This window comes from Rhinopithecus bieti, unplaced genomic scaffold (genome assembly GCF_001698545.2).
Source record: "Rhinopithecus bieti isolate Rb0 unplaced genomic scaffold, ASM169854v2 scaffold_10015, whole genome shotgun sequence".
NCBI classification, from domain to species: Eukaryota; Metazoa; Chordata; class Mammalia; order Primates; family Cercopithecidae; genus Rhinopithecus; species Rhinopithecus bieti.
The window spans coordinates 1010918-1035896 of NW_016806417.1; the positions used below are offsets into that span (position 1 = coordinate 1010918).

Consider the following 24979-nt stretch of genomic DNA (forward strand, 5'->3'; position numbering starts at 1 on the left):
CCTCGGGGATGACAGCAACAGCCTCCTAGCTGGGCACTCTGCCTCGCTTTAGGCCCCCAGGGATGCTTTCTCCATAAAGCAGCCAGCATGACTTTAAAACATAAATCAGATTATATGATGACTCTGCTTAAAACCTACAGTGGCTTTCCATTACCCTTGGAAAAAGGATTCAGGTGCCAAGACTTGGCCATGGCCTATAGTCTGCCTGACCCCCTCTCAGCCTTTCCCTCCCTCCATCCCCATGCCCCACCACACTCAGCAGCACTGTCTATCTCTACATCTGGTGGCCTGTTAACTTTCCATTGCTTCTGCTTTGAATGTTCTTTTGCAAAATTGCACTTGGCTTCCATTTCCTCACTATTCAGGTCTTACCCAAACAGCCTCCCGTTCCACAAGCACCCTGACAAATGCAGTACAGTTTCACGCCACATCTCCCTTTGCAATATTATCACACTGTCTTCTGAGGCTCTTTTCAGGATTGTAATTATTTGCTTGTTGGGTTTTGTGTGTTTGTTTTCGGTCTTACTCTTCATCTAACTCTTTCTGAGTAGAAAGTCCATCTGTCTTATTTATGACTGTCTCCAGCACTAGAAAAGTGGTCTGCACACAGTAGGTGCTTCATTGGTACTCCCACCGGCTGCCTGACTGGAGGGTTTTAGACAGTCTGGTACCTCCGAGGCCCAGATCCTCCTTCCTTCTGTTGTTACTTCCTCAACCAGGACTGTCTGAACATTAATCTAAATCGGGCTCCCTTCTGTGTTCTCTTTCATAAAACCTTGTTATTTCCTTCAGAGCTTTTAATAATAAATGTATGTACATGTTATATTCTGTGAAAGGAAAGTAAACCTCAGGACCCCAAAATTATGAAGTAAAAGGGAAAAGTCAAGCTGGGAGCTGCATCAGGCAACATGCCTCCCATTTTCTTTCTAAATGAGATAGCTACAAAGATTTTTTTAAAAGCTACATACCTCCCTCACAATTTGCCCACTGGGAAACTCCTTGTGGGTCCTAAAATCTTTAGTCTAAAACAGTTCTGTTAAATTTTAACCTGACAACGTACATTGATAGCTTCTCTTCACAGGTGCAGGACAAAGAACAGGACTCAAAGTCATCCCTCTGCCCCCCCACCCCACCGAGACAAATGCATATCTGATTGCTTCCTCTGCCCTATGTTTATTTTACCTTCTGTAAAAGTGCAGATCGACTGAGCTAGATGAATGCATAAGTGACTGTTCCTCTACCCCCTCTCACATAGAGAAAAGCTGATCGGACCCAAAAGAAGGCGACTGTTTGCCTCTTATGTACCCACACCTTTTAAAAATGTCTTCCTCTTTCCCCATTAGCGGCTCTTTCCCCGCTAAATGCTGAAGTCCTCAAAACCATCTTTGGAGAAAGGCACAGACCTGTCTTCTGGGTGTATATCCTTAACCTTGGCAAAATAAACTTCTATATTGACTGAGATCTGTCTCAGATACTTTTTGTTTGCAATTCTATCTCCCCCACCACACTATAAGTTCCAACAGGGCAGAGACCGTATACGATTTAGTCATTGCTGCATACTCTGTGCCAGCCACAGACTAGGTGATCAGTTATTCTATATTGAATGAATATTAAAGTATTCTAAACTCCTCTTGGGTTTAACCATGGGTAGAATATGAACGCTACAGCTGACAATGGGTTGGCAGACCCTTCTCCTTGGGGAAAATTGACATTTCCTTGCTACATCTGTTCTGGACCTTTACGTTTTTGTATGAAGGTTATCAAACCTGCTCTGATCTAGAGGAAGACATCTGTATCCTTTTCTCCAATAGGACAATTTGACAAAGGGGTTGGACCTAACTTTGCACAAGCTGATGATGAAGGAGACATCCTGGTGCTGTTCTCCAACGTGGGTGGATTGAAGGCAGCCAACTGGGTCCCACCTGAACAGGGAGCCTGCTGGCCATCACTGGGAGGAAAGACAGTCCTTGGGGCCATGCCTGGGTGGATTTTAGAACATGAAGTCTGGCCATTGCTTTCTTCTATCCAGTTACATTGATGCAGATTTGAGTAGTGTTCAGGTGGCTCTGCTGTGAGAACCTCCAGCTGCTAAAAGGAAAACAAGAGGAAAAAGAGTAAACAGCACATCACATTGGCACCAAATAGCTTACTTAAACTTGTGAGCTAGGCATTATGAGGTAGTCAATTCTCTAAAATGGGCTCTTTGAGCCAGCAGCAGATTCTGATAGTGACTTAGCTTATATTGGCTCCAAAGATGAGCTTCACTGTGCCTGTGATTCTTATTCTTATTTGGAGAATGGGCTAGTAAGACTTCTGTATGATGCACAGGGCAGGGGGAAAGATTGGTATGACAGGTGAACTGAATTCTGATGCAGAATCACCATCAGCTGGCTGTGGACCCTTGAGCAAACCAAAGTACTTCTCTGTATACTTAAAATGAAGGCGTTGGCATGTAAACCTAGATTCTGAAATGATTGCACAATCGGGTCTCTCATTTAATGCACCTCTCATGTGGTAGGCTGGAGACAGTCAAACTCCACACCCCATCACCCATACCAGTAAAATCCCTTCTCTGATTTGCTGAGCCCGGTCTCCTAACTGAAATTCCAACTCTGCCACCTGCTGCCTCAGGGCCTCACGTAACGTTTGCAGTTGCTCAGCCTCCTCCCTGCAAGTAAATAATAGAAAACAACCAAATTTAACAATCCTTCCCAGGTGCACTCTTCCATTGTCTCCTCATAATATAGGTTCTTCCTTTGCAGTTTCTTAAAAGAGAATGTCATCTTTATTTGTGTCAGTTGCAGACATTACTAAGGTTGTCTTCTTTAAAAAAACATAAAACTCTATTGCAGTATAACATAGTTCCCTTGTTTTTTTTTTTTTTTTTTTGAGACGGAGTCTCGCTCTGTCACCCAGGCTGGCGTGCTATGGCCGGATCTCAGCTCACTGCAAGCTCCGCCTCCCGGGTTCACGCCATTCTCCTGTCTCAGCCTCCCGGGTAGCTGGGACTACAGGCGCCGCCACGTCGCCCAGCTAGTTTTTTGTATTTTTTAGTAGAGACGGGGTTTCACCATGTTAGCCAGGATGGTCTCGATCTCCTGACCTCGTGATCCGCCCGTCTCGGCCTCCCAAAGTGCTGGGATTACAGGCTTGAGCCACCGCGCCCGGCCAGTTCCCTTGTTTTAAGAGCACAATTTAATAATTTTTAATAAATTTACCAAATTGTGTAATCATCACCACTAGCCAGTTTTAAAACACTTCTATTTCCCCAAGAAGAACCTGTATGCCCCTCCCTTTACAGTTAAACCCGATTTCCATCCCCAGCCCCAGGCAATGAATGACTAATCTACTTTTGGGATGTGTTTTCAATCTATGTGAAAATAATGCAGATTTTCGAAACTCTTATAACTCCTCACATTTGCATTTGCACGAGCCCCATCCCATTGATTAAAGACATCCTGCTGGCAATGCCCCTGACTGCCTGCCTTTTGACCTTCTCAAATAGCCCTTGACTTAAAGAATAAGTATTGCCATCTAGCAAACGGCTCTCACAGACTCCCACAGAGAAAGCAAGAACAAGACCATGAAAGCAAAGGAAAAGCTGGCCGGTTTCTCATTAGCTCTGCTCCAGGGTGCTCATCTGTCCTGCCCTGATTACCTTCCTTGCTCCAGGTGTGTGGGTTGGTACTTACTTTTATGGCTCCCTTAGGTAATTACCTTTCCTCCTCTGACATGTCCCTGGAAAAGAGGGCCTGCTGTCTCATAAGGTGCTGTTCAATTTCCTCTAAATACTCCCGGAAACTCTGGCATATCATCTTCATGGCTTCCATCTCATGGACTGTGCACTGAGAACAATGAGAAAGAACTGAGAAGAAAGTCCTTTCCGATCTTCTGAAAGAGCTCACCATGGTGGAGCCTGTCTTCCCATTTGAGCTCACTTTTTTCGTAAACAGGCCCTACTGCTAATTTAAGGAGAATAGGAAAAGCCCAATGTTTGGGTTCACAAAACAGCTAGTGACAGTGCTCATCTGGGACAGAAGGGCAGCTGTTGTTGGGTGGTCTTTGGGTGACAATCATTATGTCCCAGAGGCTGGAAGGCATTCTGGAGGCCTAGGTGATGTAGGGATGCAAGGATGTAGGTAGAAGAGAGGAGGGGAAGGGCCAGCATAAGGGTTTGTGAGAAGTTGAGTCTGTTTAATCTTGTTTAACTTTGGTGCTGGCTACTGCCTCACTCTGAGTATCAATAACATCGAACACATCTGTTCAGCTGGTATGTGTTTGATTAAAGAAAATCTGCTTAGAATAATTTTTATTAGTCTTAGTCCTGCTTAGTCACAGTCCTGGATGTTGGAATCTGCAGGATCAGCTTCATCCACCGAACAAGCCCACCCTGAGGAAGGCAGGCAAAGGTTAGGCATCCTGTCATCTCCTGGAATTGGAGTCTAGAATTGAACTTCGTCTACCCTTTTAATCCTTCCCATTGCTGCTGATGTAGTCATCCTTTAAATCTGACTTTCTCTCTCAGGCTGTGCCTTTGCCTTGGTTTTCTAATTTAAATATATTTCTGCAGCCCCTAAGAACTTCGAAACTCTCCACTAACAGACTTGACCACCCTCCAGTCTGGCTCCAGCAGACCAGGACTGTGTCCCTGGGATGACCTCAGCCTCCCTATGCCCCATGAAAAAGCCTGCCTGAGAAATCTGAAGGCTGCCAGGAAAATGTACTGTTTGCTTTTGCCAACATCTGACATAGGTCCTTTCTGAGAGTATTTATTAAGAGTTTATTATAATTGTAAATATGTATTTCTTACAATTCACAAGCGTCTCTCTCAAGGACCTGAGAGCCATTCCTTTGAAATGTAATCATCTGGAAGGTTTGGGCCTCTGTCCCCAGTCTCTTGGAGGGCAGAATCCTAACTTCAGTTACTGCTGGCTCACAAACACAGCTGGTCTAATGGCATTGACATGGACCAATTCTTTGTGATTTTTCACTTTTCTGGCTCTACTGAGCCCCTGCTCTCCACCCTCCCTTATTCTCTTTAGAATACCCAAATCACCTCTGCACAAATTGAAGTGGAGCTCAGCTCTTTCCCCTACTGTCAGTAGTTACTGAACACAATCTGTTTTCATGGCTTTAACTAAAGCTATTTACCTTTGGCACCTCCAAGCCCAGTCCATTTGCCGGCACTCTGATGACTTGCTGAGTTCTTACCAGCGATCCCCTTTGTTTTGCATCCTGGGTTGGATCATGCTTTGAAATCCATGACCCAGAACTCCAGGGCCACTAACCATCTGAATTTGAGTAATATTAATGCTTGTTGGGCCCTAAAACCATCTCTGTCAGACCCACAGGCTTGGACCCCTTCCCAAAATCAGCTCAGCAGAGGCTGCTAGTTGACTACTCACAATCTTTCTCTCCTTTATTCTTGTTAACAAGAATACTTTAGAGGCAGCCATGTGTCTAGCTAAAAATATTATATTTCCCAGCATTCCTTGCAGAGACAATGGCCAATGAGATGGGAACAGAGAACATGCTGTGGGGCTTCTGTGATGTTCTTTAAAGGAAACTGATTTTGCAGCCTGGCTCTTTTTAACCTTCTCTTCTTCCTCCTTCCATGGAGACCAACCTTACAGCTAGGTGGACTCCTCTAGCCCTGTTTCTAGGAAGTACCAGATTTCTTACCTTTCCTCTCTAAACCACATGGCCAACATCCTGGCAGCCTGACGGCTATTTTTACCAGAATTGTCATAATGAAAATACTTTCCTAAGAGTAATGTTTTTATATTGAAAACTCTCCATATTTTGGTTTGGGAGTTTGGTTTTGATTCTATCCTCTAATTTTTATACCAAATAACATATTTTGCATAGTAAAGCTCCCCAATTACTCTTGCATCAATGTGAGTGAATTTGAACCAGTTAGGGAATCTCTGAAGCGATACTGATGTTGGCAGGAATGCTAGATTATGGCTCTTAAGACCAGAAAAGATCTTGGAGACCACGAAGGGCATCTGTTATAGATACATGTTCTGACATAGAATGGCTAGTTAACTTGTCTGTGGTCAAAAAGTAGCACTTAGATTTCAAACCCAAATCTCTTGGTTCATTTCTTTTCTTCTAAGATCTGAGTCACAGCAGGGACCACAGTATAGTTGAACACAAGGATAAGTTGCTTGTCCCTTAGCAGAAAGCTGTTTGAGTGGTTCTAGCAGCTTCCTATCAGGTAACCAAGACTTCCCAAATGGTTCAAATTCACTTCAAAGTTCTAGGGACAGTGACGCCAGGGTCATGGAAGTGTGGTGCTCAAATAGGCTGAACATCATAAACACTGAATTTTATGCTCATCTAGTTATTTTGGGGCAGCCTTTTGTGATTGAAAGGTATAAGATTCGGGTGCTTGGGTTTGGGAATAACTGATGGAGTGTTTGTTCTCTGAGAAGGGAGGGATGTGGAAGATTCTGAAACGGTGCCATCTTCTGGTCATTAGGAAATATCGAAAAAAACATTTTAGCCCTAGAATAAGTAAAGAAATGATTTCATAATAAAGAAAATTGCAGGTAAGACAAATAAACAAATAAAACCCCTCAAAAACAGAATGTTTTGAATGTTTCCTCTTCTTCTTCTTCTTCCTTTTCTTCTTCTCCTCCTCCTCCTCCTTCTTCTTCTTCTTTCTTCTTTTTCTTACAACATAAAGGCTTGATTATAACCTAAATACCAAATGCAAGTTCTGCTCTACTGACCCAAACCCATTTAAACAAACTTTAACTTCAATGGTAAGAGCACCATCACCAAAAGACAATGAATTTTCACTTCAAATATGCTCATATTACTTTTCCTTATTTGTATACCTTTATTTTTCTCTAAAACTAAATCATAAACAATATGGAAGTGCTTCTAAAATTCAAAAATCTTATTTCTGATAGATTTCATTTTATTTTCTGGAATTTTTTTTGAATTAACACTTTTTAAAATTAACAAATTATCCTGAAGAATTTACCTATATATAACAATTTAGTTATACCAACAAACCATTTTTTAAAATTAATAAATTATTGTGAAGAACTCACTTATATGTGAAAATTTAATTATATCAACATCAACAAATCATTACCCTAGACAACCCAAAAAGGCCACACAAATGGCATTTATCAATTATTCAAATGTTTCTCTACAGTGTTATATATTGCTATTGCTATATTAGGGGAGTAAGATAAGGATGTTTTTGAGTCTTCAAGTCCTTTACGTAAAATTGCTTTAGTTTCAACATCTGCTCAGAACTCCCATTGTCTTCTTCTTCATCTTTTTTTTTTTCTTTTTTTTTTTTTGAGAAGGAGACTCACTCTGTTGCCCAGGCTGGAGTGCAGTGGCATAATCTTACCTCACTGCAGCCTCTGCCTCATGGGTTCAAGTGATTCTCTTGCCTCAGCCTTCTGAGTAGCTGGGATTATAGGCACACATCACCACACCCAGCTAATTTTTTTTTCTTTTTGTATTTTTAATGGAGATGGGGTTTTGCCATGTTGGCTAGGCTGTTCTCGAAGTCCTAACCTCGGGTGATCCACCCACCTCAGTCCCCCAAAGTGTTGGGATTACAGGTGTGAGCCAACATGCCCGGCCTCCCATTGTCTTCTAAGAGATGTCCATCTCTGCTTATAATCTTCACTTGGTTCGAGAGCTATTTCCTGTTAATATTTTCATAAATAAATTTTCTAGCCATGTCTAGCGCTTGGCATCTAATTTAAAGCCAATTTTCTTCAGAACATTTTTCAGGCCTTACAAACCCAGGCTCACTCACAGAGCTGCTGCTGCATGCAATAACTTGTTCTCTTTGTGCTTTAAATGTCTTTAAGTGGTCTCCTGTTATGGAGGAATGCAATCCCCTATTTCTACTTGCTTTCCAGCACATGTGTCTGTAGACATATGGATGCCTGCATAGAACTATAAATATGCACACGTATATGCATGTATGTTTGAATTGTTTCCTTTGAGTGTATTTTTCTGTTTCTTTGGATGTAAATAAAGGGAAATTCATTGTCATCTGGTAAAACCTTATATAGCAACCATTTCAGCAGGTGTATGATGCCAAATCAACTGGATATAAAAGTACCTTTTTTTGTATAATTGCAAATTCTAAGAGGAAAGAAGGTGAAGGCAATAGGAGACAAGGCATTAGAAGCCTTTGGATAGTGGCCTTCACACCCATTCAAACTCCTACTTGTTTAAAATCTACCCACGTCTGAGGATAGTTACTGAGCATAATGGGCCACAAAACCTCCCTGTTTTCTGTCGAAGTGTTGATATGCCAAAGTGTCAAATCAGGAGGAACATCTATTTCCAGCTGCCAAATCTCTCCACACAGCTGGGGCTACTCACACCCAAAGCCCTCTTTTGACACTAGGCAGGAGGAATACGAAGAGCTGGGTCCACACTTGGTCACCCTGGAGCTGGCCCAAGTTTAATCTTCTACTCCTATTCTAAATAATGTCCTTACCATGATGAATCTGGCTCTAGTTTCCTGTGCCTGTTTCCCCAGGGCTACCTCTTACTCTTTCCAGCCTACCTTCCTCTGAGAAGCTGCAATCCTTCTACCTGTGAATCTGCTCACTCGCACTTTCAATCCCCAGAACCGTGCTTCTGCAAATTCATCAGGACACCCCCAATACCTCACAGACTCTCAAACCTTTTACTCTAATGGTCTTACTGGGCTGTGCTACTGACCAGTCATGGTCTCTGGATGCTGTGGTTTGCCTGATGGATTACACACCCTCTGGCACCTGTAGTCAGGACCACCTTTGAGCCACTCTCAACCCTGGTACTTCTTTTATTTGCACTGATTTGTCCCAGGCACCCCAGCTATATGAAAGAACCTCATTAGGTAGTCGTGTTTTCAGTTTGTGTCATGGGAGGCTGTGTTAGCCATTTTTCTGTTTTCAAGATATAGCTTTTATTTTTTCAAGACACAGCTGTTGCCATAGATACCTAATTATAATACCAAGGAATAAATTAAGTGATAGTACATCCCAAAGACAATTTGATGCAATAGATATCTCACTTCTTAGTCTATGAATATATGTTTGTTATTTGTCTTCTGAACACAATCAATAAATTATTTATATTGTTTTTAAGAGGGGTGATGTAAACAAAATTTAGATAGTATCTTATTGTGGAATAAACATCTATAGCATTTACACTAAAAGAATGAAATTGGATATGTCTAGAAGAACCATTTCTTCTGGAGTTTTGAACACAATTTTGTTATTTTTAACAAAATATAAAACTAAATATGACTTAAAATCTTTGTAATGCTTGTCTTAAATGTAAATTAGAAAAATAATCTTTCTTCGGGATGTGCATTCCTATGTTAGACCAATAACTGGTCTTTCTTTGTGGAAACTGGTGTACCTAATTCTAGGATTTAATATTTTCCCCCCATACGGCCTCTCAAAATGTCACCTTCTCCAGCTATCTTTCATCCCTAACATTTTTCCCTTACAAACTATGTGATCGAGTAAATGTCTATTCTCTTGGAGCTGAGTTTTACAGCCTTGACACTATTGACATTTTGGGCCAAATAATTCATTGTTGTGGTGGCTGTTCTGTGTATTTTAGGATCTTTTTCAGCATTCCTGGCCTCTACCCACTTGTTGCCAGTAGCAACCACCTGCCTCCCATTGTGGCAACTAAAAATATTTCCAAACATCGCGAAATGTCATCTGGGAGTTCAAGGGTGAGAAATTATCCCCAGTTGAAAACCACTTAGTTAGGGCATTTAAAATCCCCTCAACAAATGATGTAAATAATGACAATAATAATGATGATGGTGGTGGTGGGTGGTGGTGGTGATGGTTATGGTGATGACGACCTTACTGTTATCCAGGGCTTGAACCAAGGTCTTTTGATACTCAAGAAGAACCCAGCATACATTAGGTTTTGTTCTTTTCTTCCACTGAACTTTTGGAGGATATACCTAGAACTGAGCACTATGCCTAAATGAAGCTTTCTCTTACCTGTTCAACTCTAATATTAGGTTCATATAAAAATATTCCAAATGCCTGGGAGTCTTGCAATTAAAAAATGATCTGATAAATTATTTAAACTTTCCTGTAATCACTTTCTTTATATCACATTTATGTAAGGCGATTTTCATATGTTGAAAGGCCAAGTAGTAATTTGTTTTATATTTCAAATAATCACTTTCTAATGTTAATTTTACACTTATATAGATTTAGATATTTTAAAGTCAGACACTTCTTTGCTTGGACTGTAGTGTCAAGCAATTTACTGTTACTCAAATTGAATTTGAATTTGGACTTCCCATTTAGTCATTAGGAGGCATTGAGATAATTACTTAAACTCTCTCAGTTCTAGTTTTCTTGTCTGTAAAAGAAGAAGGACCTGGCATATATTAGGAGCCCAACAAATATTTATGGAATGGATTAAAATGAAGATTAAATGACATAATGGAAAATGGTCAGCATAGGCACTCACTAAATATTTGTGGAATTAAGAGAATGGGAAGGTAACTGCAGGCACTAAACAGTAGGCGCTCAGTAAATCATGGTTCCACTTTACCCTGCTCTACCTACGTTCTCTGTGCGAGCCCCCTCACATTTTCAACTCACTATACAAGTGGTTTTATGTGCAATAGGCTTAAGTTTTTAATCAATGGCTGGCCTTGAAAGCCTAGATCATCTGTTGCTTTGAAAACTTGCTAAAAAAGGAGAAACTGGAAGGGCTCATTAAACACTTACTGATGAATCAAGGGCTAGAGAAGGCTGGAGCCATTTAGTCCTCAGTAACCGTAGGGTCCACCTTTCAATAGGTTCAGCAAAGGTGACCAAAAGCCTCTCTATTTGACATGAGAAGCTCTAAGTTCAAGACCTGAACAATGCAAAACAGTCACAAAAATTGATTGTAAGAGTAACATACCCACACAATTAACATTACCTAGAGCTTTCCATGTGCCACATGCTGGGCTGAGCGGTTTACAGGGTTCATCTTATTTAATCCTAAAACAATCCTGTGTCAGTGGCATGAATAATGTCCCTATTTTACAAAAATATTAAATGGCTTGTGCAAGATTATACAGCTAAACGAATTTAAGACACAGAACTTCTCAGCTAGAACTGGAGATGAGTTACAGATGTATTAATTCTTATAACCTTAGACATATGAATGTATGGTTCTACCCCTCAGTTTTGCCGTCTGTAAAATGAAGATTAATAATAAAATTTGCTTTGCTTATTTCTAAAGGTGATTGATTGGAAGTATGAAGAAGAAATGTGTGATACTGTATCATAAACAATAAAGCACTCTACAAATGTTATTCATGATTTAAAATAGAAACGTTTGCCCTGATATCTTGCATTCAGCAAGGAAGTATGAACATTATCCCTGAGGTGTTTATCATGGGTGCATTTGCCTTTCCATCTTTGCAAGGGTGAACACTTACGGAACATAGCTCCCTCACTGTAGTGTCCTGAAGGGCTTTCAAAGTCGTCATGAACTGGGCTTCCCGGTGACCAGTGAGTGAGCAGAGGCAGTGCCTACAGACTGAGGGTTCAAGGCCAGGGCTTTGCCTCTCCCAGTGGCAGTGGGGGTGGTGATGACAGCAGATGCAGCAGTGGGTGGGTATAGCATGGCAGGTGCCCAATGGGCAGATACTAGGGAAGCCTGAGTCTAGAGAGACGGATTTGGTGAGGGGCTGGGGCCCATGTGTCAAGGCCTTGTTGCTTGGAACTGAACAGAAATGCCAGGGCCTGGGTTCACATACAAAAGTCTGAATGGAAGCATCATTGTACTGTCTTGCTTCTGTCCCCAGTCTTGGTTCTGTTGTGGTAACAGGATCACACATAATGCATTCTAAAGATGTTCCTCTGGGACCAGTGCCCAAGGACACAGCACCCTGAGCAGCTGACACCAGGTTGGAGGACATCTGGGTCATTACAGACCTGGAGTTGCCAGTATTTAGAGGAAGGTTTTCCATCTCAGTTTCTGGCCTAGGTAGTATCTGACCCAAAGTACAAGACCTTGACTTCACCTGGGGAGGATCTCCAGGCAGTTTATGGAGGTGGATAATGGGCTTTTCAGATGTTTGAGCAAGGTCAGTTGCATAAGGTATGATTTCACTGTGCTTGGGGACACACTGTGATGAGCTTTCTGGTGCCAGTAAGCTGTGGTTGGTGTCAGGACAGAGTCCACTGCTTTCCTCTTCTCTTGGGTCCTCAGAGTCAACATGAAGGAACTTGTCTTGAGTATGATCATTTCCAGGTGATCTTTGAGACTCATAGTGGTGGCTTTGCACTTCGCCAGCCCCCTCAGGCCTCAGAAAACTGTCCTGCATTTCTGTGATGTGGGTTATCATAAACCCCAGAGGATGATCGTATTTGGAAGTGGCTGTGGATCCGGTAACCTCATATTCATTGTGGGACATTGGCAGAAGCTGCCGCAGATGGCTGTCTTTCCTTGGGTGTTCTCCCCTCATGGTGGTCTTGGCACAGGCCATGTCTGGGATATACAGCTCTGGTGGTTCCTCTATGGCCTCAAGCAGAAACTCTCCCTCCACTATAGATGCTGAGGCCTTTTCTTTCAAGGCACTCGTGTCTTGGCTTGAAAAAGATGTGCTCGCCCTACTCTTGGAATCTGGCCCATCTGACTCTAGTTGACAGTCCTGGGATGATCCTACGCTGTGACTCTGATCTCTTTGTTTTCTACCTCCATTCTCAGCAGGACTCTGGCTGCTTGGCAAGGAAGGCATCTGTAGAGGAAACCAGGACAAAGGGAAACAGGTCAGGAAGTGGAGGAGGCAACAGGTTTAAGGCGAGATTTTCTTCTTGTCATTGCCATTGACTTAGGAGTCAGGAGATAAGGGTTGCAACATTAGGTTTTGCATCTGTTTACCACTTTACCAAAGTCCTCCTCTCTAGGGGGCTCAGCTTCCTTGCTTAGTAAAATCAAAAGGAAAGGAAGGCCACACTTTCTGGCACCTTGTCTAATATGACTCCATCTTCCCCTGCCCCTTGGGTGCAGGTGGCTTGTGCCTTCTCAGGCTTTCCAACTGTGGCTTGGTTTAAAACACCCCTCTTTCTGAGTTAGCTGTGAGTGAGGTTTGGGTGGCAGCCTGGTTGATAGGGCTGAAGTGGGATGTGAGGGATGAGCAACAAGGCCCTGTTCCAAACACTCCTACCTGGAGGGGCAGCGGTTCCAGCGGCTCCTCCAGGAACCCACTGCTGTCAGACTGGCAGCTATTTGCTCTGTCCACCCTGGCACCTGCAGAAGGAAAAAGGTCTTTAGGTTATTAAAGGGAAAACATGAGGCCAGCAGGACTGGGATCAACCCCTCTAGGTGCCTGACACACCATGGATGCTGCAGAAATGCCCACTGTGTGGAAGAAAAAACAAATGAGGGAATTCCAAGGATTTTTTTTCTCAATTGTCAGAGAGCTCACATAAAATTGCATTACCGGTTTCCTGATACAAAGAATAAAACATGAAATGAAGGAAGAGAGACTAATGTCTCTCAAAACCAAATAACAATATGGTCGTGAGATGAATCTTTACTAAGGGAAAAAAAAATCCAGAAGGAAACACATATGCCTTAAATGCCACACTAATAAAATAATAAAAGACCACATTTTATATATTTGTGTGTGTATATATATATATTCTTGTTCTTTTTACTAAAATTTGGATAAGGACCCTTTGCTAGCTGCAGCTGGACTATTTCTATGACTACAAGTTTGTGCTCGTGTTTTAGATCACTGTTCTTGTCACCAGGAGAGGCTGGGACGTGCAGAGAAAGGGCAAAGTCACATGTGGACAGGTTATGACTTTGTAAACAGGAGCATCCACGAAATGTTAAATCTATCTGTAGATTCTTAGGTAAATATTAAGTTATATATTGTGGGGGAAATAGTTGGCTACCAGAGTGTCACCATGCTAAAGATTAAATTATGGATTTTTTAAAAATCTTCTTTAATGAGAAATGCTTTCAGTTATAACACAGTATAGGCTCTAATAGGCAGTCTCTTAGGAGGAGGGGAGTTGCAAGGTGGCCTCCTCAGAATACAAGGAGCAGAGGGAGGAGCCTTGTCTGTCCTGGGAGAAAATTGGGTATGTGTCTGGGAAGTGAATTAAAAGGAAACAGTTCATTGTCCTTAGATATAATGCTTGAGTATTTGGTACCTAAGTGATAAATAGGGGATTTGCCTTTGCTTGAACAACTGCTGAAGAAGAGTACAAGGGAGGGAAATGATCCTAACCCCTGCTTAGATCTCTGCTGGACCTCACCTTGAAGGACAGTTCCACTCACAAGAGCAGCATCATTCTTCTCCCTGTAGACGACAATCCCCAAGATCCTTAACGGTCCGTGTGTCTGAGCAAAGACAGCAAGTGGACACAGTCCCAGAGGTGGTCGACCCAGCCTAAACCCCAGCTACCTCAGCCTGAGGCCAAAGTCAAGAGAAAGTAACAGCTCAATTTTGTATAATTAAACATTATAAACTCCATATTCTTTAATTCAGCCTCAAACCTAACTAAAAGCTAAAATTCAGAGGGCATACATTTTAGAATAGCTCAATCCTAGAGAGATTGAGAAACTTTGAGCAAAATTTTGAGAATGCTTATTTTTGACCTAGCCATTGCCTCTTGTTACATAGTTAAAGGTAAAAAAAATAGAAAATATTTGCAAGTCATAGATCTAAATGAGACTTCTGCTTCTGGAAAGCTGTAGTAATAGGGACTAGATTTTTCCTCCTACCCGAAACAACTGAAAAACTAGACAAGATATGTTAAAAAAATAGTTTTCAAGACAGTGGACCTCAGACAGTTATAGACAGCAGTCCTTGAGAAACAGGAATAAGTGATGTGATGTAAACCCTGTAGTTACGCAGCTTAGTGCTTTGAGAGAGTTTACAGGTCTTGGTATGAGAAGGGGGAACCCAGGCTCAGCCTGGCAGACACGTGAAGCTGAGGAAACAGAGCTAGGAGTCCAAAAAGACTGAGCCAGCTAGAGTTCAAAGAGCACACAGAGGAGAGGAAGGAGCTGCACACAGACAGAACTCTAAGAGAGTCTCCCTTGAATATTCAGCTGAGTACTGATGAGCTCATGCATGTGAAAAACCACCAAAAGCTGGGAAGAGAACCATCAGAAAGGATCAGGGGAAACACTGCCCAGTACTCATCCAGAGCCTGGAATAGGGAATGCGCCTACCAGTCAGATGCAAAACCTCCTATTTCACAGGACATTGAGGGGTAGAATACTCAGAAGTGTCTTGCTTCAGGAGTAAGAAATAATTAGCCTTAGAATGACCACTGCTCTGGTCCCACCCAACGAGGCTTAAAAGCAAGACCTGAAAGAATTAAACTGTTTCCAAGTAACTTAATTGTTTCCAAGATATAAGCAAAAGAATATTTATGGGAATATAGTACTATCTACCACCTATATGGTCTAACATATTTTACCTATATGGTAAAATCCAAATGTCTGGCATATATTAAAAAATATCAAGTGTGCAAAGAAGCTGGAACATATGATCCATTATGAGGAGAAAAATCAATCAATTGAAACCACCCTATGACTAATGCAGATCTTAGAATTATCAATTGAGAAAGAGCATTAAAACATTTATTAAGACTATATCCCATATGTTCAAGAAGCTAGAGGAAAGATGACCTATGTTAAATGGAGATATGCAAGATATTTAAAAAAAACCCAAATTGAACTTCTAGAGATGAAAACAACAAAGTCTCCAGTAAAATTTATAATGGATATATGTAGCAGATTAGAGATTGCAGAAGAAAAGATTAGTGACATGAAGACATGGTCGTAAGAAGCTATCCCAAATGAAACATAGAGATTTAAAAAAAGAAAATAATTTTTAAAATGAAAATGCATCAGCAAGTGATGAGACAAGTCCAAGTAGCCTCAGGTACAGGTAATTGAAAACCCCAAAGAGGAGGGGAGCCTTTGAAGAAATATTTCAAAGAAAACTTTGTTTCACAAAGTCCAACTAACTCCAAGCACCAGAAACATGAAGAAAACTACACTAAGGCACATGAAAATCAAATTACTAGCCGGGCGTGGTGGCTCACTCCTGTAATCTCAGCACTTTGGGAGGCCGAGGCAGGCAGATGACCTGAGGTCAGGAGTTCAAGACCAGCCTGACCAGCATGGTGAAACCCCGTCTTTACTAAAAATACAAAAATTAGCCGGCATGGTGGCGCATGCCTGTAATCCCAGCTACTTGGAAGGCTGAGGCAAGAGAATCGCTTGAACCCAGGAGGTGGAGGTTGCAGTAAGCCGCGATTGTGTCACTCCACTCCAGCCTGGTGACAGAGCAAGTCTCTGTCTCAAAAACACAAACAAACAAAAAACAAAAACAAAAGAAAGAAAATTACCCAACACCAATGACTTTTATAAAATCCTTAAAATCAACCAGAGAAAAGGAACATCAAATATAGAGTTAAAAAAGATAAGGATGGCAGATTTCTCCTTGGAAATAATCCAAGTAAGATGACAGTTGAGTAACATCTTTAGGGTATTGAAAGAAAAATATCATGTGGGTAAGCATTGAATATTTTATTTATTTATTATCTACATCTTTAAAAAAGATAATTGACTATTTAAACAAAAAAATTAACAATGTCGTGTGGGATTTATAACAAAGACCTAAAAGAGTCTACAAACATAAACACCTGTTACTATAAAACTGAATAGTGTGTAGAAAAGGTACTGCCTGAGAGATTTTCCTTTAACTCTGATGTGTGACTTTTACAGAGCCTTTAATCTGAGTAATAGAACAGCTGTTCACGGTTGTCAGAGGAAATAGCATATACTCACTATATATTTATTATAAGAAATTTACTAGTGTAATATTTAAGACTTCACTGCCATTGTTATAATTAGTTCAATCCATATTAAAACTTTTCAGTTTCCTTTAGGATTAGCAAAAATACCACCCGTTTTCCTCCTTATGTCAACTGTGGGTACGAAATTCATGATGATTCTTGTAGTAACCTTTCTAAAGCTCAATGCAGAACTTTAAATGTTTTTTCAGTACTATGCAAATAGCCCTGCACAGTTTGATGGGAGCCCCTCTGCTTAATAACCTGTTGAGTGGGCAGCCCATCCTGAAGAATTTTCCGCACAAACTTCCTGTTAAACGCTCCCTTTATGTGCTTCTGGGCCCACAGCCTGTTAGTACTCCAGAGGTCTCTGCAGTAGACAAAGTATGGGATAGGACAACATGAGACAGGACTAACTTCCACTCCTCATTCCCACTCCCAGACTATAGAGGCATTAGGGGAACCAAAGATATTCAGCAGAAGAGGTTGAACCTTGGTGAAAGATGGACAAGATAGACTTTGGAACCTCTTGCTGTTTCTATACGTTTTGATGCAAGATTTGCACAACAAACTGTGAAGCACTCTCCATACATCATTATTGTTTCTTCAAATTTTCAAAAAATTGCTAAGCAGTTACTATTCTTGAATATAAGCTTCATATGCAATGGTTGCTATTCCCCCTCTTACAATGCATGGATGAAATTTTACGTTAGAGCACTAGGACAGAGTGATATGTTAGAGCCCATTTGTCCATGTGCTGGCTGGTTTATACCAATCTGGTTGATATGATATAGCTGTGTCCCCACCCAAATCTCATCTTGAATTGTAGTTGACATAATCCCCACATGTCATGGGGGAGGACCTGGTGGGAGGTAATCGAATTATGGGGGCAGTTCCCCCACCCATGCTGTTCTTGTGACAGTGAGTGAGTTCTCATGAGATCTGACGGTTTTATAAGAATCTGGCATTTCCCCTGCTGGCTCTAATTCTCTCTCTTGCTGCCCTGTGAAGAGGTGCCTTCTGCCATGATTGTAAGTTTCCTGAGGCCTCCTCAGCCATGCAGAACTGTGAGTTAATTAAACCTTTTTTCTTTTTTAAAAAATTATTTTAAGTTCCAGGTACATGTGCAGGATGTGCAGGTTTGTTACATATGTAAACGTGTGCCATGGTGGTTTGCTGCACATATCGACTCATCACCTATGTATTAAACCTACAATGCATTAGGTATTTTTCCTGTTGCTCTCCCCTGACCCCCGCCCTCCCCTGACAAGCCCCAATGTGTGGTGTTTCCTTCCCTGTGTCCATGTGTTCTCATTTAAACCTCTTTTTATATATATATATATATATAAATTACCCAGTCTCAAGTATTTCTTCATAGCAGCATGAGAATGGCCTAATACACTGGTCCAAATGAAAATAAACAACCACAAACAAAGGGTCCCTAAAAGGTAGAAAGAGTAATTTCCTCCAAAAGAGGTATACTTGTGATATAACTGTTGCCTTTCATTAACTGTACTTGTGTAAAGCACAAAAAACAAACCAATCTCTGAAACTCACTTAAGCAGTAAAAAACCAGACATTGAGAACCTCACTTAGATGACGAGATCAAATGGTGGAATTGGGCATAGTTCTCCCAGGTGAATAGGCTTGTTTATCTTGTGTTTGTGTTAGAAGTGAAATGTATGCATCTCAATCATTTTGAGAGATTCACCAAGCAAAATGTGGGCCAGGTTACTGATGGTTTAGTTTCTTCAAGAGGCTAAAAATCCTTTCTCCTTATAAGAGTACCTTTTCAACAACTATGTGCATCTAGATATAGGATTTCCAAATTCTAAATATTCCCTTAGGGTCGTAGAAATTAAATGAGACAAAGGATGAGAAATCACCTAGTTCAGAATGGCCATGATGGATTATTAAACAAACAGACAAATACAAATGTACATCGTTTATCACTCCCACACCCTCACACCTAATATGTAATACAATATATCACACCTAATATGTAATACATTGCCTTTGGGGAAGGCAATATGGCATCTGGCAAGAGTAATAGAAGTGGTACCAGCACTCCTGGCCAACCCCGCCCAGTTCCTTCAGCTAGCTAAGCCAAGACTGTGGGAACTTGAGATGTCTCATTAGCCCTAGTGATATTTTCCCTAGGCACTCAGTATGCTGAAGGAGCCACAGTTCTTTCTTACTCTGCTCCAGTGGGGCCTTGACCTCCCACATGGCACCTACCAGTCCTTTCCCTCCAGCTAGATCTTATCACCTAAGCATTCTACTGCTGGTTGAATCCTGTTCCAAAACAGCTGTATAAATGGAATCCTTCACCACCACCAAGTCCTGCACAATTTTTTTCATGCCTCCTTAGACTGCTTGTTCCCCCATCCTGCCTATCCCATAGCTCAAGGGGGTACACTTCTGTACACTGAATGCTATTGAAATCTAGTTAGGCTCCATGCTGAGTCATCTAGAAAAGTCGAAGCCTGCTCTACTGGGGTTTGATTCTGACTCTCTTACTTAGAGACTGTGTGATCTGGAGCTTGTCACTTACTCTCTCCGAGTCTGTCTCCTCATAGAGAAAATAATGAATATGGTAATACTATGTTACTTGTGGGGCTGCAATAAGGATAATATCCAATAATATATTTCTAATAATATATAGGCTACATAATGTTATATGTAAATTTTTGCTGCAGGACATCATTAATACCTATTATAACTCAATCTTCATATCATTACTAATAATCATGGTTAATATTAATATTAATTAGAAATTACCTTTTTCAGCACACAACTGTCTTCGTGGAGATAAATTTTGCCCTCCCAATTAGGGGGACCCTGCTTGGGACAGGACTACTCTACTGACTTGTGAGTTGGGAAACATTTCTGCCTAGGAGACAGATGCCTCAGGCACTTTGATGGAATAATCACCAGATGGCAGCATTACACCAACCACAGAGTGGAAGACCCCGGTTCCTGCCAAAGGACCTTTGGCATGGCTAAAATTAGTAAGAAAAGTCAACCTGCTTTTCTGGGCTGGGCTGGTAACAAAAGCTTCTGAATTCTAGGTGGAAAGTTCACGTTTAAAATAGTCTGAGTTCATAGAAGCTAGGAAATTGAAAGATACATAGGAAGAAGGAGAAAAAGCAAAGAGGTGACAGGGTGTGAAGTGTGATAAAGTTGTGTAGAGCAAGAGAAATGTTTCAACCTCAGACTGTTTGAAGTTAACTGTCTTCATCAATCAATTCTACTTTACCTATTTCATTGTCAAGTTCCTATCTCTTCTGTCCTCCAATGGCACAAAATTCTGTGACAGCTCTATGGTGAAGCTGAGTTACCAAGCAAGTTAGCCTGGAGTTGGAATGGACATTAGAGATTAGGCCACCGCCAATGCTTTTAGGAGCTGGGCAGGTGGCATAAGTATGTGGAACAGCTAGGCTTCAGGACAATGAGCAGTAGTGTGAATTGTTTGGACCAGAGAGCAGTTGTTCCTTCGAAGGCATTTCACAAAATTAATTTTCAATGTTTCGTAGAACAAACAAAACCTCTCTGTGTTCCCGAGGTTGGAAGACAGGATGGTGCCACCTCCCTTCCAGAACATTCCTTATAGATGGTCATTTAGCTAGTGCTTACTTTTGGTGACAAGCAATGACTCCTATCTGGTCAGAGCGCATCATACCTTTTAGGACATTCGTCTTTGTATTGGCCACCTCTACCTTAGCATTTTACATTTGTCGGTCGTAGCTCTGCTCCTTGGAGTAGTGCACAACGTGTCAAACTCCTTTCCCAAAGACAGCTCCTCCAGGCCTTTCTCCTCAGCGTAAATCTCCCCAGACCCGGGCTCATGCCTGTAATCCCAGCACTTTGGGAGGCTGAGGCAGGCAGATCACGAGATCAGAAGATAGAGACCATCCTGGCCAACATGGTGAAACCCCGTCTCCACCAAATATACAAAACTTAGCTAGGTATGGTGGCGCCAGTCTGTAATCCCAGTTACTCAGGAGGCTGAGGCACGAGAATCGCTTAAACCAGGGAGTCGGAGGTTGCAGTGAGCCAAGATCGTGCCACAGCACTCCAGACTGGCGACAGAGGGAGACTCCATCTCAAATAAATAAATAAATAGAAATAAAAATCTCCCCAGACCCTTTAAATCAGCCCTCACAGGGCAGGCTTTTCAGGCTGTTTGTGTCTTGTACTTTTGAATAGGCTTTTACTTAATGCTTGCTGTAAAACCTGTCACCCAGCTGGGCTTCAGTAGTAGGGCTCATGGTCTGGCCAACACGGAAAGGAGGGGGACTGCGCTCTTTTCCTACTTCTAGATTTCACTTCCATACACACAGCCTGAGGCTGTGTTAGTTTAGTCAGAAGTTGTGTTCCCAGTGTTGGGTTACACTGATATCAGTCTCTATTTTGAAATCAATAAATAAATGTTTTGAAACCTAAGTGAATGATTTAGTTTATATCCTTGTGAAATTTGATCTAGCTTGTTTGGGACCATGGTTCCATCCTGTCATGGATAATTTCTATTTTTATTTATTTATTTATTTATTTATTTTGAGAAGGAGTCTCGCTCTGTTGCCCAGGCTGGAGTGCAGTGGCGTGATCTCGGCTCAGTGCAAGCTCCGCCTCCTGGGTTCAAGTGATTCTCCTGTTTCAGCCTCCCAAGTAGCTGGGACTACAGGCGCCAGCCACTACGCCTACCCAGCTTTTTGTATTTTTAGTAGAGATGGGGTTTCACCATGTTAGCCAGGATGGTCTCAATCTCCTGACCTCATGATCCGCCTGCCTCAGCCACCCAAAGTGTTGGGATTACAGGCCACCACGCCCGGCCTCTGTCAAGGATAATTTTAATCTTCATTCTGAAATTGATTTGTGGATTTGTGTTGTCTATGAAATTGAAAAACATTCTTGCTGTAGAACAAGTCACTGTTAATATTCTGAAGAGAATAAGCCACAGAGAAAGAGCATGGTGGAACCTCCTACTTTCCTACTGGAAACCTTCACTCCTAGCAGGTGGTCACTGGGACCTGCAGGGTCCTACGCTGTGCTATATACTGGTCCGCTAGCGTCAACAAAGGTACCTGCCATCACGGAACTTATATTTATCTTGACTCTCATCCTAAAACTGAAGAAAGACTGAAAATATTAGTAATTATGGAAAATAATCCTGAGACAAGGTAATTCTTTTTCTATGCCAAAAGTCTTGGGCAGAAGAGTCTCTATCCTATGAAGATTTCTACATAACATTTTAATAACTTCCATTAGCACTCTCCTGAAGTTTTGGTTTCAAGGTCTTACAGCCTAGGAATTCTTCCCTTCCTTTTTTCCTCCCTTCTTTCCTTCCTTCCGTTGCTCCAGGTCTAGCAGTCCCTTTGTTCTTCAGTCAAAATAACCTTCCTTCATCATTTAAAAAAAATCTGCTTCTCTAAAATTAACTTATCTTTGGCTCAATACTCTCGCTTTTCAGTATTATAGAAGTAATAGAAGGTGGTAAAGAAAATTTGGAAAATAAAAAATCATAAATAAAAAATAAAGATCATTATAACTTAACCATGTAAGAAAATGACTAAAATATTTCTATGTATTTTCTATGTATTTCGATTTAGGGCATTTTGTTTGTGCACATTTATATGTCTGTGTTTTGTAAAATAATAATCCTAATACACATTTTATATCTTGTTTCTTTTCATATAATGTGAATTTTCTTATCAAAAATTATGATTTGTGTGTCTGTGTGTGCTGCACACGTGTGTGTTTGTGAGCACATGCCTTTGTCCCCCAGATTTTGGTAGCATAATTGTGCCACTTCTGTAAAAAACAATTGATAGGTTTCTCTTTTCTTTTCTCTGCTCTTCAGCAGCTTGGAAGTCTTAGGTAGTATTATTTTCTTACAATGTTAAAAGAGCTTAGCCATAAAACTGCTGACAATGGTATACCTTAAAAGATGAAACTCTTTAAAAACTTTCAATTTCTTCAATAGTTATTGATATTTTGGGATATCTGCTTCTTGAGTTAATAACTCGTTTTTCTAATGTCACCAAGTTAACAATTTTGGTTCATTCTATATTCTCTAAAAAGACTGTTTCTACTTCTCATCCTAGCTTTGACCTTATTTCATACATTTTTGTATGTATATATATATTTTTTTGAATTCAGCACTATCTAATAATGTTGTAATTCCTGTTTTCTTTTTGTTATCATTGACATACGTTTTGGTATATTTTGCCCATTCATTTTGCTTTTAACGTCTCTTTGATTCCTTATTTTAAATGTGTGTAAAATTTCTTAATGACTTTTGAGTCTTTTCTTTGTAGGTTCATTTATTCCATCTATAACTGTTTCCATAAGCTATATATTTAGTCTTATTGTTTGTAATTTTACATGTATTTTTATAACTGATTGGTAGAGTAAATATGTGACATACTTGATGCAAATCTTCCCACTTGTTTTGAAAGTAGGCATCACTAATAATCCATAATCCAGTCTTTTCTGTTGAGCTGAAATTCAGCCTCAGAATCTTTATTAGTTCAACATTACTAATAGTTAATACTAATCAATGAGAATTGGGACACAAGTTTTAATCTATTTGTCATCCTACTGGTGTATTAATAAAGACAGAGTATAACTTCACATTTAAGTAGACTGCATTTTGAACTACATCATAAATTGTTATCTCAGAGACTTAAATGGGGATTAAAAGAGATAATGTAAAAACACTTAGCATAGTGCCTGGCCCTCAATATTTGGTGGTATTACTAATATGATTAATTTTCAATGTTTATTCTTTTGCCAGGTAGACTATATTTTCTTTGATTGCCTTTTTTCCTCTGGTAATGTAGAACACATACAACAAATACCATGTTTTTAAATTTAATTAGTGAACATCAAAAATTCAAACATATTTCAAACACCAAGAATTAAACAAGTACCTATTGACTCCCCAATTAATCAGTATTTGTTGACAATTTCATTTTCTTCTGTCATTCAGCTTTCTCTGATATAATCTAGGGTTTTAGATCTAGCAATTTTGTGTGTGTGTGTTTCTTCTCTTTTAAGAATATTCATGATATTTATGATATTTACATTATGTTTGCATATTTGACAATTCTTTAGACTTTGCCTAACTGTCCTTTTAAGCAAGACTTCCTAATTCAGTAGACTGGTGTACATCTTTGACATTTCTTTTTCAGGAAGAATATATGGATGTTCTATTTCCTGAGGCCTTTCTTATCTGAAGTGTTCCTTCATATGACAACTTGAAAGGTACACAATTTGTAAGCTGCAAAATTTCTACTTTAAAATGCAACTATGCCTCTCCACTATCTTCTGGCATCTAATATGAGGATGCTTTTTGAGAGGTGAGTGATCTAGGAAAACACTCTCTATTGGACCCATGGTCTGACCATTGTATTTTGAAAGATAAAATTCACACTGCTTCCTCTGGCATCTTTTCATACCATTTTCTTAAAAACTGTCATATCAAAATACTACCATAAAATTGTTGAAAATATCCTTTAGAGTAATATGTTCAGAGTGTTCAACCTAATGATAACTGTTCCTATTCCTCCTGACTACAAGCTGTGTTTCTGCCCAGGGGAAGGAAAACAGGCCATTGTGCCTGGAGCTTCGTGGCATGGAGTAATCCAGGGTTTGGTCATGCAGGGACTTGTAATGAAGCAAGTAAAATCTTAATCCAATTAAATATTTCTGAAACAGAACATTTACATGAATCTATAAAGATTGTATTGTTTAAACACACATGTCTTCTTTGTCTACATAGATACTTATTAGATATTCCTGAGACAAAAAGGAGGGCAGATCTGATTATGAATAGCAAATGTGCATACAATGTCCTGGAAGAATGCAATGACAAATTTTAATTTAGATCCAGTGCTTACTCATATTTTACAGAAATAGAAGGATAGAAGTTTCCAGGGCTAAATGAACAATGTCCCATGACCACTTGAGGCAATAGATAGGTTTCAAATTTTGTAATGCCAATTTTTTTGAGACTTTAATTTTTCCACTGATTCAAGTGCCATAGTTCTAGTGATAACCAGTTTAAATGTTTTTTGTTTTTGTTTTTTCCTTTTGTGAAGCTGGCTGGGAGCAAACACTGTCCTTGTTGAGTTCAC

At 40.5% G+C, this 24979-nt stretch overlaps 1 protein-coding gene across 1 annotated transcript in view; it reads right to left on the reverse strand.

Annotated features, from left to right (window-relative positions):
- Positions 1-1144: 1144 nt before the first annotated feature.
- The window catches only part of ITPRID1 (ITPR interacting domain containing 1), a 109803-nt gene continuing 85968 nt past the window's right edge, over positions 1145-24979 (reverse strand). The window contains exons 10-14 of the mRNA XM_017876426.1: positions 13184-13266; positions 11450-12754; positions 3718-3845; positions 2557-2668; positions 1145-2088 (exon numbers count right to left, since the gene is read on the reverse strand). Coding sequence (XP_017731915.1) covers positions 1777-2088; positions 2557-2668; positions 3718-3845; positions 11450-12754; positions 13184-13266 — 1940 coding nt within the window. The 3' untranslated portion in view covers positions 1145-1776. The remainder of the gene's footprint in view (positions 2089-2556; positions 2669-3717; positions 3846-11449; positions 12755-13183; positions 13267-24979) is intronic.